Raw genomic sequence first — 16,281 nt, 5'->3', positions numbered from 1 at the left:
TTAGGAAAATCAGGGGACAGTTTTTAATATATAATGTACAAATTTTTAAGCATGTAATAAGTTGTTAGTGACAGCCTTAAGGGCTGTCATTATTATTTTCCAAAAAAATATAATACGAATAGTATGCGACATTGTTATGTAATAAATAAATTAGTTATTATTAAATATTTAAATCCACTCCCAACAATATAATCGCTTCTCTCCCTAACGCCTGTCAAAACCCTAAACCCTAAAATATTATATCAATCAAAAACCCCTCTTTTGCTGCTGCTGCAAAGATGCCAAAGGTAGATATATGGGATCTGCCCGAACTGCCCAAGAATCAGCTGCCACCTCATCTTCAACTCCAAAGAACACGCGTCTCATGTAACAACGATGCTCCAACTAATGTAACACACACTCTCTCTCTGTCTTTTTTTAATTATATCTGTTGTCCCAGATGTTTTTCTTATATAATCAAAATGATTGACCTTTTTTTTTTATTTTTGATGAAGACGGAGAATATTACATATTCAGGTGCATATGCATCAATGGGAGTTGATAATATGGTTAGGTTAAATGATTTTAAGGAAAAGTTTCAAGTTAAGGTTACTAAGCTTAATGAAGAAGATATGGAGTTCGATTTGATCGGAATCGATGCTTCCATCGCCAATGCCTTCAGGCGAATCCTCATTTCCGAGGTATCGTTTTTTTTTTTCTTTATTTATTTATTGGGCTAAATGGATTAGAATGTATTCGGCTTGTTACTTGTTATAGTATCGTTGGTAACATACGTTTAAAGTTGTTGTTGTGTGTATATGACTTCTTGTTGCCTGTAAACTGATAATGTAGTGCCTGCTAAGATGGTGTCGGTGACAACTTAAAAAAGTGACACGTTAGCCAAAGATGTTTGATAACTTGATTTAGTTTTTTTAAGTTGTGTATCGGAGGTCTTTTAACCTGTGAACGTATTATGTGGTGCCTGTTAGGAAGATGTGGTGGCTTATGCAATTGACACATCAGCTAAAATGCTATGTTAAATGATTCAAAATTTTGCTATTGTATGTATCCGATGATAATGACACGTAGACCAAATTCCTGGATTCGGCTAGGATAATGTGTTGTCAGCTTAAAAAATCTTAACAATAATTGTGAAGAGGTCAAGACTCAAGAATTCAAATTTTGGTTGGATAATGGACATACAAGACGGGTTGAAAGTATTTTTTTTCACAAGCTAATAATTTGTTATAATTTGGACACATCAACATGGATTTAGCGCCTTTTTGTGGTTATTTTGATACGCTATGCTTTGTGTGTTATGTGTACAATAGCTGAAATCACAATAAAATTTCAAACTTTTTGTATGCAGGTGCCCACAATGGCAATTGAGAAGGTTCTTGTTGCAAACAGTTCATCGCTGGTACAAGATGAAGTACTTGCTCACCGATTGGGTCTCATACCGATAAAAGTTGACCCAAGGCTGTTTGATTATATGTCAGGTTTAGTTTGTTACATTTCCCTGTTCACTTTTACAATTCGACATTGTTTCCTCTTACATTGTTAATTCTGTGCTTTACTTTTCAGAAAACGATGTCCCTAACGAAAAAAATTCGATTGTTTTTAAACTCAATTTCAAATGTGACCGAAAATCTGGTGAACGCAGGACAGGTATTAAAAAGATATCTTTACATTTGATGCTCCTGTCTTTAATGTTGAGGATTTTATAGCTAATTGCTATTGGTCTATTGTTATGTGTTGCTGGATAATAATGGTTATGGGACACAGTGTATTCTCAAGATTTGAAGTGGTTGCCATCTGGGAGTGAGTACGTACTGCCCACAGAAACTCCTTCAGATACAACATCAAAACCAAAAACATACACATCATTTACTTCCAGCCAAGACTCCTTGCCCGAATTTTCGAATAATCCTATCACTGTGGCTTCTGATATCATCATATCAAAACTTGGTCCAGGGCAGGTGATACTTTTATTTGAAATGTTAATACCGCTTTTCTTTTGCTTGTATGCATCTTTAGATGTTATTCATTTTTAGCTGTATGGCATTGATCTTTTATTGAAGTTGAGACTTTGTGATTATTTTGAAGAATTTCCGTTTCATGTTGTTTATTCGTTTGATTTTTTACAAATGTAGGAAATTGAGCTAGAAGCACATGCCATTAAAGGCATTGGTAAAACACATGCCAAATGGTCTCCTGTGGCCACTGCCTGGTACAGAATGCTTCCCGAGGTGACAGCATTAATTGTGTTTCAGATCCCGTGACTTCTTTTATGAATACCTCACATCTTGTCATGTGACAACCTTATGTGAGCTATTTTGCTTGTCGTTTTAGGTTGTATTGCTGCAAGACATTCAGGACGAGGACGCTGAGATACTTGTAAAGAAATGCCCAGTTAAGGTGTTTGACATTGAAGATATTGGTAAAGGTACTTGACAATCGAAACCAATGTCTAGTTGTTTTATTTTTAGACTAATGTTTCATGGAGCTGAAATACTGGACTTTGTATGTTATGTTGGTTTTTTGTTTTTAAGATAACACAACATGTGTATGCATTTTTTTGTACCATTTAGAATTTCTAAAGTCATTTTCTACTGAGGGTGAATATAACTGTTTGTTGGTTTAATGCCACCACTGTTAAGCAGGTAAGAAGAGGGCAACTGTGACTCGACCAAGAGCTTGCACCCTGTGTAGGGAATGCGTTAGAGAGCCTGGATGGGAGGAAAAGGTGGCACTACGGCGCGTTAAAGATCATTTTATCTGTAAGTATACCTAAGGAATCACTAGGTTGTTGATGTGTAATAGATGCTAAATTAGTGTGTCGGATAATGGGTCAAACTGGTTCAGGTCGGATGGGTAAGTTATATAGGTGAACCTGACCCAGTTACATTAATATGTCCCCTCCATCTAGTTTTATAAGTAATTAACATATCGAATATAGTCAATTACAAAAAATATCGAATATCTTTATTGAAATTACCGTTACACTAATGCTCCAATATCTTTTAGTTCACCATTCGACTCATTTTGCATTAAGATGATTTAAATCTACAATTTGTTCATTAAGCTTATTAAGCCGGTGATTATTTGTGTTGGCCATTTTAAGGTCATTTTATAAACTTTGTTAATTTGCAACTGATCTGATATGTTTTTTTTTATGTGCCTCTAGTCACGATAGAATCTACCGGAGCATTGCCTCCTGAGGTGCTATTTACTGAAGCTGTCAAGATCTTGGAAGACAAGTGTGAACGTGTGATAACTGAGCTCTCATAGGCTGATTCTATTTGCAAATGTTACTTGTATGAGTTGTGCGACCCAGGTTATATTTTATTTGGTGATTTTGATATAGTATACCATCACATCTAAGTTATGTGTCACCATGTGGAGCTTCTGCAATAGCAATTAGATTATTTGACGTCAAGCACAATCCACAACTATCTCATGGAAAATGTCTCACATTTGTGTAACGATAGCCACAAACAAAAGAAAAGATTGTGGGATTATTTAATGACCTACAGTTCCACATTAACTCGCAGCAAACTAGATGATCATTTTTGCCCCACTTACCTCCCCTATGTTTTGTGTCTCTAACAATAAATGCAGTGTTTGATGATGTTATATAAACCAGATGCTTATTTTTGCCCCACTTACCTATCCTGTGTTTTTTTATTGTTGAAGTTTTTAAAAATAAATCCAGTGTTTGATTTGATATATTCTGAATTATTTTTTTAGATATTATTTTAAAATGTACAGAAAATCCTCCATCTTGTTACCAAACCCACTTTTCTAACTACATCTGCTAGAGTGGCTTGATTAGTAAAGCTTTTATCTGTCTCCTGTAGTCCTGCTATGAGCTGCTTGTTTTTTTTTTTAGTAACTTTGGCCAAATGTTCCTTTTCTAATTACATTTGTTATAGTTGCTTGATTAATCAAGCTTCCATGAGTCTTGTCATGTACGCATATTATTACTTTCGGCCAAATAGTGGCGCTTCCCAAGAAACGACATTGAATGTAGCCGAGTTGACTCAGTCATAAACACTTGTGAGTTGTGACAATCAGTCCAGGTTGCCAATTTAGACTTGGGGTTCTTTTTATGTTCCTTGGATATAAACAAGATGTAGGACATGAGTGTTGGTTGACTTGGTTCCAATCTAGAGTCTAGGCTTTGGTTTCATCTCTTTATTGGATTTACTCTAGAAGAGTTTTGGGGAGAAACAAGATCTAGGAACCGCACATGAGTGCCGGTGAATTGAAGGTGGCTTGTAGCGCAATAACCAGATTTTTTGGATTTTGTTATGTAAAAAGTTAACCAAGATGGAAAGCAGTATATATGGCCTTGTCTTCCCTTACAAAAATGTTTCCTAACTTCAGGCCACACTTAAGGATTCCAAGATATTGCATGTATTTCTATTGCGAGAAGTATCTCAACAACATCCAACATGTGGCGAGATCTTACGAAAGGCATAATTTAATTGATCGTTTAGAATGGATGTGGACATATTTGACATAACCATCTATAAAAGATGTTAAAAATATGAGGATAGAATTGACAAAAGAGTGGTGCATTCTACAACTACCCATGAACATAATGCTATTTGTATAAAATGGACAAAAAAGGGGCTTGGTTTACAGGACAAGAAAGCATTCCAAAATATTTTTACAAGTCATAAAAAAGGATATGGCTTCACAAACATAATTAGATTCAAACATATGTTTACATTAGTAGGAAAAGTGTCAAGGTCAAATCTTAACATTAGACATCACAAATAAGCGAATAACTGCATGTCAAACAATTTGTAAGAACATATTGTATCTTGTATGACATACACTCTTGTGTAAATTCCAAAATTCTATTACATGTAAAAAAAAAAAAAAACTGAATGTATTTATTTCTGGTTTCGTATCATTTAAAGGGTGGGTATATTAGTAAGATGTCATGATATTTATAGAGTGATATATGAGCTTAAAATATAAATCAAATCTATACATATAACAGGCAAATTTTACTAAATAACTTTTTCAAATTTATGCCTAATGAATTATTTACTGTAACATGAGTGATAACTTAGACATATATAAGGTGTTAGTATGTAAAATTATAAACCAAACCCACAAAACTTCCAAGTAATATCAATGAAAGTTTTGTTCCATACTATCATCAAATTCATATTCACACTGATAATAATTGTTAACCACTTTCTTCATCTCATATTAAATACTTGCATCTTGATTTAGTTTATGAACAACCACTACCTCAAAGGACAATATATTACTAACCTATAAACCCAAAAAACTACTCCCTACATAAATCTAAAAACCAACCAAAGTAAATCAAAGAAAATCAGAAAAAAAAAAATAGTCACACTTGAATTGAAATGAATCATAATGTTAGTTAGTTAGTAGTAAAGTTATTGAATATCACAATTGTGGTTGTTTGCCTTTTATTTTTATCTTTCTTTCTTTCTTTCATGCCTGGCCTGGCTGTAATGGAATGGAATGGAATGGTAGTAGCCCACATAACATATGATAGACAGCCACAGCACTCAAAACCTTTTTCCTTCTTTAGACCACAATTATGGGAGACAGTGCTCCTCTTTCTCCTTTTCTCTTTCTCTTTTATTATTATTATTATTATTATTATTATTATTATATATCACTCTCCTCCTCCTCCTCCCCATAGGACCATTCCCATTTACTTACACATTTTTCATTACATACATTACTTGTATCTATATATCTGTCTTCTTCTCTTTATCAGGATATCTTCAACAAGAATCATAAAGTTTTCAACTTTCTTATACTTTGAGGTACACTTTTTATGACCCATCTTTTTCTTTTTCTCAAATCATCCTTTAATTGGAATTTTACATATATACTCAGGTAGCACCCATACATGTATTGCTAAGGCAAATTTGTATTTTCATCCTCCAACTATTTTAAACACACACATATATATTCCTTTTTTTATACTTAAGAGTACCTAGCTTAGGTGACACTGATTGTTAATGGAAGCAAAAGGGTGTGTTTTAATGATAAAAAAGACTCATTTATCTTTATTGACTTTCTTGTTAAATGTTTATTCGTATTATCTTTGTATGTGAAGCTGTTAAGATCATTACATATGCTATACTATGCATTTATATTTAATGTTCATTTCGGTCGTTTATGAAAGGATTTTTTAGTAACTTATGAGGTAAATCAAGATTTGGTTTTTTTGTATGATAAAGTTAATTTTGATCACATATGGTGTGTTTATGATTGGGATGAATGTTTCTGTTTGTTGGTTTTTTGAAATTGAATGTAAAAGGTATTTCCTTGATTTGTTTCAGATTTATGCTGTTTAGTAGATCTGAAAATAATAATGTTTTAGTTATATGTTTTCTAGTGGAACTAGATCTTGCATTGCTTTAAGTTTCATACTTGCCTTGCTAAAACTTGGTGCTTAGGCTATCTCCAATGCTAAGGACGTCTATCTCCAATGCTAAGGACGTCCTTAGGCGTCCTTGAGCTGCCACATCATATCCTACAAATCCTTATACATCCTTACAAATCCTTCAAATCTTATAATTTTATCTCCAACCATACAAACATCCTTACAGATCCTTACATATCCTTTTAGCTCCACTAAAAACAAAAATATATTATGTAAGGACAAGTAAGGGCATCCTTCAAAAAATCCTTAGTTTTGGACAAGCTTCAACGGCAAAGGATATCGAAGGGCACCTATGGGCGCCCCTATTGGAGATAGTGTTGGTGCATTTCCTAGTGACAACAACATCCGTGAAATGTTGTTTTGAATCTTTAGTTTAAATAATAAAATCAACTACTTATACATTAGATACTTAATCTCGTTTGATCCGGTGGCAAAGGGACTTTCAGATAGCCTAAGGCTATTTCTTCAGCTCATTTTGATATGTGTTGTGTAATATAACAATATCTCTGTAATGGCAGATCCGGGCATTGGAGATATAATATAGCAAGGCCTATACTACTACAAATCTCACAGTAACAGGCCTGGAGAAGCTAGCAGGTGCGGTTGTATCACTTGTTGAATCGTAATACTTTTGTCCAAAGCATATATTGTAATCAGTTTATTAATATCTACGCCTAGAGTCTTAGTCGTGATTGAGTGATTATCCAAAGCGAATGATATACAATGGAGTTGTTTGTATTTCCATTTTGGTGTTGATTATCTGATTTCTGTGACATGAATCCACATTAGAAGTATACTATCATTTTGGTAATTAATCAGCTTCACATTAGCTGCAACAAAAACCGAAGAGACCTGTTTAGTCTTTAAAGTTAATAACTTGAAGATTTTCACGCACGCAGATCTAAATATTCACCCATTGGAATGGGCTCAATCAAAGAAATGAAACCATTGCAGCTGGAGATAAAAGATTGTTCAGCATCTACTACTCAAAATGGCGGCATTTCAAAGGCTAATGAAAAATCAGATTTTGTCGAAAGCGGAAAGAGTAGTATGTGTAGAGGAAGTACAAGTACCGATTTAAGTGATGAAAGTAGTTACAGCACTTTCAGTAGTAGCATCAACAAACCACATAAATCAAATGATTCTCGGTGGGAGGCGATCCAAGCCATTCGATTAAGAGATGGAGTCTTGGGTTTGAACCATTTTAAATTGTTAAAAAGATTGGGTTGTGGTGATATTGGTAGCGTTTATCTTTGTGAGCTTACCGGTATGAAAGCTTATTTTGCAATGAAAGTGATGGATAAAGTGTCGCTTGAGGAGCGCAACAAGCTATTAAGAGTGGAAACAGAAAAGGAAATACTTCAATCTTTGGATCATCCTTTTCTGCCAACTTTGTATACTCATTTTGAGACGGATAAATTTTCATGTTTGGTTATGGAGTTTTGCCCAGGAGGTGATTTGCACATGTTAAGACAGAGGCAACCAGGAAAGCGTTTTTGTGAACAAGCTGTCAAGTATAACTTCTAATCTTAACTCTTTCGTTCATAAATTTTTTGAAAGTTTATCATTCTTGAAGCAATGAATGTAATTATATTTGCATTTTGTTGTTTCAGGTTTTATGTTGCAGAAATACTTCTTGCTATGGAATACCTCCATATGCTTGGAATAGTTTATCGTGATTTAAAACCAGAAAATGTTCTTGTGAGGGAAGATGGTCACATAATGCTTACCGACTTTGATCTTTCCCTACGTTGTTCAGTCAGCCCAACACTCGTCAATACATCATCTTTAGACAACCAACCCCTTTTAAAAAGCTCGGGGTATTGTGCTCAGCCAGCTTGCATTGAGCCACCTTCTTGTATTCAACCCTCATGTGTAGTTCGCACATCTTGTTTCTCTCCGAGACTTTTCAAGTCCAAGAAGGACAAGAAACCCAAGTCTGAAATTGGCAACCAAGTAAGCCCGTTACCCGAGCTTATGGCCGAGCCGACCGGAGTTCGTTCGATGTCCTTTGTTGGGACCCATGAGTATTTAGCCCCAGAGATTATTAAAAATGAAGGGCATGGCAGTGCCGTAGACTGGTGGACCCTTGGCATTTTTTTGTATGAGTTATTGTTTGGTAAAACTCCATTTAAAGGGGTAGGTAATCGGGCTACATTGATGAACGTTGTTGGGCAGCCATTGAGGTTCCCTGAGTCGCCGGTTGTGAGTTTTGCGACTAGGGATTTGATAAGGGGTTTACTAGTGAAAGATCCAAGGAACCGGTTGGCATACAAGAGAGGAGCTACCGAAATCAAGCAACATCCTTTTTTTGAAGGTGTTAACTGGGCTTTGATTCGTTGCGCAAGTCCACCTGAAATCCCGAAGGCTGTAGTGATTGAGCGCATTGCTTCACCGGTGACATCCATTATGGAAAAAAAGGTTGCTGCACTCACGGTTGCACCCGAGAAGAAGGCCTCGGGGAATTATCTCGAGTTTGATTTCTTTTAAAACTGTGTTTAGTTTTGTATTTATTTTCTTTTTTTTTTTTGGTGGAAAGTTGAGAATTTTTGTTATGTAATATTTCAAAAACTGTTAAAAATGTGAAATATTGTGTTTCTTAATGTTAATATGATATACGAATGTTAATCTTTATCGTACTACAAGCCTATCAAAATGGTATCAGAAACTAGGCTTCCATTGTAAGTTGTATAAACGTCCCTATTAATATGATATTCAAGTATTTGAGCAAGAACTGCTCTACTTTGACATTCCACTGTCCACATATAATACCTCATCGCAAGAAACACATATCAATGCTCTAATGGTTGAACCCGAGACGCCGAGAACAATGGCTTCGATTCTTTTGGGAGTTGTCTTCCGTTTGATCTGGTTTGAAACTGTTTAATTAAATTAATGTTTTGAGAAAGATGATTATTACGGAGTATATTTTATGATTTACAAAGATTAATCTATTTGTGTAGTAAACTTGTAGCTTGGCTAATATGCAAGTGCTTAGGGGCTTATAGTAGATTGTTTAAATATTAGGGATTAAAGTATAGAGTTTTGTTAAAAGTAACTTACACGGCTATCTTTCACATATTTTGAATCTCATACAGTATCGGAAAGTTAAAACGTAAACAACCTTACACTTTATCTTAGGTACCTAAGGTAGATGGCTCCTTACAAAGTTACATATTTCATTTAAAATAGAAAATAGGATCTTCCACCATGTATAGAGTAAAAATCCAACCTTTAAGCTTGTTGAATTTTAACATATACAGTAGTTCACAAGAAAAAGCATATGATATACATGACGATTCCATGATGATTGGTCATTAATTCTAAAGAGATGGTTACATTTATGTACTGTTTTTTTAGACAGGATTGAGATTCTTTAAAATTCGTTCAAATGAACTTTATAAGTAAAGTAATGAGATTTTGACCATTGGATTAAAATCATTGGCCAAGATTAAAAAATCGATCCTTAAATCTTAACTCTTGATTTAAGCCAAACCATGATTACCAAAAGAAATTCAGATTGGTCATTTCCTGAGACAAAACTATATATTTAAAGAAACGGTGCAAGTTTTTGAAGAAATACAAACTCATATTGGCAGTAGAAACACAATGGCAAAACTGTATGAGTATGTACCATTTGTAGCAAATACTTGCATCAGTTAGGCAGGGAGGGTACAGATTACGGTCTGGTATCAACCCGTTCAAAACATGGACCAGCCCAAAGTTTGCATCAGGTTTACCATAGGGATGCCAAACTCGGTTTGTTTCTTTACCATTGGCCATTGCATATTAAATTGTGTGATCTGTACTCTTTCACAAAATGACCAACACCTTACCTATTCAATGGTAGACATCTTTTACCATATTCAAGCAGACAAAACACAACATTATAGTTCAATGTGCATATACTTGAAACAATTATGGTAGTAAATGTATGACCGCCAAAACTTCACCTTTCATGCACGAGTTAAGTTTGCTTATACAACTGGATGGCTGGTCAAAATGTCATAACACCATTTGTAACAAAAATTTGCATCAGTTTCGCAGGGAGGGTATTCAAAACTTCGCATCAGGTATGCCATTCTACCACCTTATGACTGCCGTCAATCACCTTGTATAACTCGAGGCAAACCAGTCCAGTGGAGATTGCAGGGATAATTCTTCCAGCTATGATGAGCTTGGCACTCAGCTTACTGACTTCTGGGATGCTGTAATTTCTTGCCTGCATGTTCGCAAGTCCAACAATGAAGTCCAAACGGTAATCTGTGGCATCATCCTAAAAAATTAGAAAAAAAATGGATTTGAAATTTGGTTTTCTTGTATATATACGAGTGTAAATATGCAGGGATAAAAGTAACACCTAACACTAATATGGAAAGGGCCAAATGAAATGAAAGTTACTAGTGTCCAGTTATACGCCCTCCAACATTATATTTAAAAAATTAGATCGTTATCAAAAAATATTAATCATTTGATAACAGTCAGATTAATTGATTCCTGGATCGTATGCCAATTCAAGATACATGTAATTTGGGTTTAAGTGGAAGTGCAAACCTCCTCGAACTGTAAAGGCTTCATGAAATATTCAGATGGAAGTCTCTTTCTACACTGTTCTATGTTCTTGATTAATTTCTTAATAACTGCACCATCATCTATAGATGCAGATGACAAACTGGTGGCATTCTCATCAGTCTCGAATCTGACACCTTGCTTCGGTTGAAAATCAGGAACATTGACCTGATTAACTTCCTCAGCCAGTTTCTCAGGGTTCACAGCCCAATCAGGAATAGGGATGCCTAATGCTTCAGCACAAAGAAAAGAGCCCACCAATACAAAATTGACATGGGTGGGGTCGGAAACAGAGAATACTAGTGGACGTGGAAAACTCAATGGTGCTGCCCAAAATGGAGCTCCAGTACTGGTAGTCGCATCTTCCGGGAATGTAAGTACCAATTGCTTAATTTGATTCGAGAAGTACTCTTCAAATCTGATAATTATGACATATACACAAAACACAAGCATTATGAACTATGGGTTTGAATATGCACTAGAGATGACTAGATGGGTGAGTCACGTGGGTCGGAGAACGGGTCAAAATAAGTTACTTTTGTACCGTCAAAAGGCAAGATGGGTTTCCTTCGTCGTAGAAACGTTTGCATCTTTTTCAAAGAATCTATAAACTATTAATGTACAGAAGCATTCTTACAATAATGATCCAAATCTTTAAATACTATGATTAAGTTGTAACATTGTATGCTTATTAAAAGTCAGCTTTGAGTGACTTTCAAGTTTCAACCCTATTCGACCCATTCCCCTTATATAGGTATTTGACCCATAAAAGACAAATCCAAAATCAATTCACAAGATGTCTAACGTTTGAGTGTGTTTGTGGGGCTAAGTAAATATAGATGATGCAAATAAATAGAACAAAAAGATAAGTGAGATATGGTATTACTTTAGGCGCGCCCAAGCGATACAATCTTGAAATGTTTCACATTTTCTCACTTCGAGACACTCGAGAACCCGTTCTAAATAATCCGGAGCCTGGGCATCTCCTGCAGGTGTATATATATCTGAGAGATAGGCATTGACATCAGCTGGTGTTTTCTCAAATAATACTTCAAATTCTGAACGAGCCCAGGTCATGCAGTGGTCAATCTTATGTGGGAACGATTGCACGGTGCACATTGCTGCTTGCTTCTCTGGTGGATCCCTAGAGGTCCCATAGTTTTCGGTCAAGTGGGGAATAATCATCTTTGTGTTGCATTTAGAACTGGGAATACCAGGCTGGAGAAGTGGCTTCTGGAAATCCGAACACAATTTTTCCACATAAAGTCTTGTCATTGTCTGAAGCATGAATGGCAACATTTAAATTCTCCCAGAATGTAGCATCAAATACATTCTGTGTCTCTATTCCCACACGATTCTGCAAAGCTTTAACCTGAAGACTAGGGTTAATCAAAGCAACTGCAGAGGCAGCAACAGTGGACTTCGACTGCCCAATATTCCAGTCATGAAATAAAAACTGTTGTCTGAGATTGCTTTCCTTGATGACAGCATTGTCGGTGACAATTAATTTCCCTACACCCATCAAGGCTAAATTTTTCAAAAACTCACATCCCAATGCACCAGATCCTACAACAAATGACTTAGTGTTCTCCAATTTATTCTGGAAATTAGCTCCAAATACTGAGACTTGAGCATCATAACGACTGTTCAAGGGCTTGTACTCGCTCGGTTCCAATGGCTCAGTTGGAAGTGACTCAACCGAGTCAAAGTAATAAAACTGTAGAAGCATAATGAAAAAGAATCAAAACGACTCGCGACTGAAACAAAACTGAAAGTGATGATTTCGATTCATATACTTAAGAATAACTTTACTTCAGTTGTTATCTCAAATAGGTCAAAGTAATAACATATGACAAATTTAAACTAAAAGAACAAAGGGTCAAATAAGTTGAATCAGGTAAAGTCTCCCGAAGTTAAATTCTAAAGCATGTAACCCCATAAATCGTTTGACTCGGATATTTAGATTATCCTTGAAAATTATTATCCTTGTTTTATTATTTTTGTAATCATAACAAACACAATGAATATTTAAAACAAAAGAGAAGTTTTCAAAAATGGACAAAAGTGTGTGGGTCAACCCAACCAAACCCATTTTAACATGTTACCCAAGATGACTAATTAGCTCATTTTGTCACATTTTGGGTTGACCACAGAAAATCAATCAAGCAGACTCGATTGAGATTACAATAACAGTGAATATTAAATAGACAAGTAGTATCAATAGACTAACCTGAAGTATTGGATGGAATTTTCCAGAGAATGCCTTGACAACCTCTTGACCAACTATGCCACCAAACATGGCAGCCATGGGATTAAGAACGGCTCGTGCCCCAAAAGCGAAATCTCGCAAAAGTTTTGGATTCAGATCATCCAACTTTCCGTCTCCTAAGCTCTCATTCATGGTGGTGGCTATAGAAATCAGCTTTTGGGCATCATCTTCTGAGCCAGCAACAGGAAACCGCCCCAAGTCACTAATGAACCTATCAAGTGCCTGGAATGCTAGATGCAAAAGAGGGGGGTGGTCAAGCTTAGAGAAGTCACTTGGCAGGAACTCTCCTGGAGTTTTAAGTGCTTCTCTTAAAGGCTTAAACCTGAGGACCTTAGGTTGTTTGACCTGTGTCACAATTCCACCTTCCACATATGTGCCCAAGTTACTGGTGTCTTCTTCAAGATAAAATGTGAATGATGTGCAACTTATAACCTTTCTAGGTTTTCCATCATTAAGTTCTGCCATCCCGTGAATTTTAGAAAAAGTGACAAGATCACCATCTTTGAACTCCGGTCTTTCATGATAACAACACGTCACAAGTGCGGGGTTAGAATTGCTGATAGATGCAATGTTAAAGCCCGTATGTGGTTCCTCGCAGCCAACATCAACAGTAAACTCAGGGCCAAAATCACAGAAAATGCCACCAAAAAGTCCTCTGACTTCGGACTTGATGAAAGCAATAGGAGGCTGATGGCTGTGGCAGTAATCATCAAGCTCACTGGCTGTTTTCAAGTCAATATCAGTAAAGACCACGGCCTGAAACATCATAGAACAATAAATCAACAATCTATTTCCATATGAAGTTTGCAGTAAAATACACAGCCGGATATAATATACTATACATCATTCAAACTATAAACTCAGAAGACCTACTTCACCGATGCTGGCATGGACATCAGATCTATGCTTCATCGTTAATTTAGAACTTATATGTGGAAGACATATTAGGTAAAGCTGTCAATCTTTTGTTCCTTATGTTTCCAAGGTAATATGGGTTGTTTCCTTCACCAATGATTGAACCTGTACCTCATGGATATTTCTACTTAACAACTAACTAGATCATAATGTCTTGTAATTTGGTTCCGTGACCAAAACTAATTTAGGGACAATATTAGAAAGTTCAACTATAGAATTATTTCAATTCTAGATGTTTCATCAAGTAGAAACAATGCATGAGGAAACATTAGGATATAAATACTAAATTATATCAGTGGCAACCGAATCATTGACTAAAAGTAATCTAGACGGTATTATACATATGCATCAATATAGACTTTGAGGAATTTCAAGCCATTGACTAATTCTAAAGCTTCTGGACCCATTAGATAAAAACATAACCTAAATCGACTCACGCAGAAGTAGATGACCTGATATTGCAAGTTCCAACTTTATTGATGAATATGAAAAAAGCAAGGCACCTTTCAACTTGCTGGCAGTTGCTAGTTCACATTTACAGTCTTGTGTAACATATAAATACCTCAAAACATAATAATTTGAATGAAGCAAAGTATTTAAGATCAGTATATATCAAACAGCGCCAAATGGCCTTTGGCCTAGGCTCGTGGCTGTACTGAGGGGGCCCAATAACCAAGGGAATGTGAAATCTAGTCCCACATGGGGAAAAATGTTTATATAAGTAGCAATGATGTAATTTCAATATTGGCCTGTCAAACAACTATCTTCATCAGGTGTTGCAAAGTCTAGTTCAGGATTTAGACATGCATTGGTCATCAAGTAACTCAAAAACAAAAGTGGCAGACATCAAGTAGTTAATGAAATGATAATCCAATAAGCTATTTTAACTCTATCATTACACAAAAATTAATGACCATTGTCAAATGTAAAAAATCCAGAACTAAATTCGGTAATAGAATAATTGGACATTTTTATAGCATGTACATAAGTAAGCTTGGGTTATCAGAGCCACACATCGTACTAGGAGAATTAATGCAATATGTGTGCAAGCAAAGTTAATGGATACCTTAAAATCCGAAAGTTGCCTTCTAAGTAGATGATATATGATTGCTCTGATCATGAGCATGCCAACGGTGTTGATCTCTTGATAGCTATATGTTAAGCAGATAATTAATTAGATATATACACACGCACACGTATAAAAATAGATATAGATTAAACTATTTTGAAAACGTGACGGAGGGAAACATATTTTGAAAGAAAATTAGAAAACGGTTATGGTTTTTATATTTTATTATTAGTATATTTAAAAAAATAGAGAAGGGAGGGAAGGGAATAGGAACTGACACGTGGCCTTTTTTATTACCGAATAAATATTTACGGAAGTAAAAGTAAAATGCCAATTGTTTGACCAAAAATAAATATCTATGGTAACAAAGGGTTGACCAAAAATACATGACGGTGGCGATGGATTTGGGTGATGAAAGTACCTGCTTCGTTCCCCGAAGTCTAGTGATCTGCACCGTGCAGGGCCTTTTCGATATTTGGTGGGTGTGTGATTTGAAGACGGGCCCTGCTCCCTTACGCTGTGCTCTGATAACACGTCCCATGGCCGATTTTGTGTGTGCGTAGGCCAAACACCCCCTATGGGCTAAATAAAGATACAAGGGTTTTTGTTAAGATGTCATATCTTTGGTCTTGGTTCTTTATGGGCTAAATTCGTTACAACCCAAGTTAAGTTTGATGAATGTCTATTGATCAATTTTTTCATAAACCGGACATCAATCGGACTACTGTCCAACCGTACACAAAAAACCGGTCTTATTTTTTATGTACTTGTAAATATACTAGATTTTATCCCGCGGAAGACGCGACATAAACATATAAGATTAATGACATGTTATTGTTTCATAGTATCAAAATTTGACTTAATGTTGATATAAAGATATTGAAAAAGATGATGTTATCAATTTTCTAAAAATTATTATAGCAATTATATACATCAGTATCATTTATAACAAATTTTTATATGTGATATAATAAGTGTTGTATACATAATCACAATGGCAATCATTCCATTTCTTTTAAGAACGTAGGT

General features: G+C 35.6%; 2 protein-coding genes and 1 pseudogene across 5 annotated transcripts; 2 read left to right on the top strand and 1 right to left on the bottom strand.

Annotated features, from left to right (window-relative positions):
* The first annotated feature begins 182 nt into the window (after positions 1–182).
* Positions 183–3,418, top strand: LOC122590975 (DNA-directed RNA polymerases I and III subunit rpac1). The gene is made up of 9 exons (XM_043763150.1): positions 183–389; positions 495–680; positions 1,349–1,478; positions 1,564–1,647; positions 1,765–1,958; positions 2,133–2,228; positions 2,332–2,425; positions 2,643–2,759; positions 3,167–3,418. Exons 1-9 carry the CDS (start codon positions 279–281, stop codon positions 3,268–3,270), a joined length of 1,116 nt encoding a protein of 371 aa, XP_043619085.1. The 5' UTR covers positions 183–278; the 3' UTR covers positions 3,271–3,418.
* A 2,240-nt stretch (positions 3,419–5,658) lies between these two features.
* LOC122590973 (serine/threonine-protein kinase D6PKL2-like) lies at positions 5,659–9,069 on the top strand. 4 transcript variants are annotated; one of them, XM_043763147.1, is made up of 4 exons: positions 5,659–5,804; positions 6,949–7,027; positions 7,330–7,944; positions 8,044–9,069. In XM_043763147.1, exons 3-4 carry the CDS (start codon positions 7,352–7,354, stop codon positions 8,918–8,920), a joined length of 1,470 nt encoding a protein of 489 aa, XP_043619082.1. In that variant the 5' UTR covers positions 5,659–5,804; positions 6,949–7,027; positions 7,330–7,351; the 3' UTR covers positions 8,921–9,069. The 4 variants fall into 4 exon arrangements, with proteins under 4 accessions (XP_043619082.1, XP_043619084.1, XP_043619083.1 ...); XM_043763149.1 differs by lacking the exon at positions 5,659–5,804 and adding an exon at positions 5,860–5,877; XM_043763148.1 differs by lacking the exon at positions 5,659–5,804 and adding an exon at positions 5,916–6,016.
* A 1,270-nt stretch (positions 9,070–10,339) lies between these two features.
* On the bottom strand, positions 10,340–15,793 carry LOC122590707 (annotated as a pseudogene).
* Between the last annotated feature and the right edge of the window lie 488 nt (positions 15,794–16,281).

This window comes from Erigeron canadensis, chromosome 3, assembly GCF_010389155.1.
Source record: "Erigeron canadensis isolate Cc75 chromosome 3, C_canadensis_v1, whole genome shotgun sequence".
NCBI lineage: Eukaryota > Viridiplantae > Streptophyta > Magnoliopsida > Asterales > Asteraceae > Erigeron > Erigeron canadensis.
The sequence above is the reverse complement of the archived record's forward strand: the minus strand, read 5'-3'. Positions and strand labels throughout refer to the sequence as shown.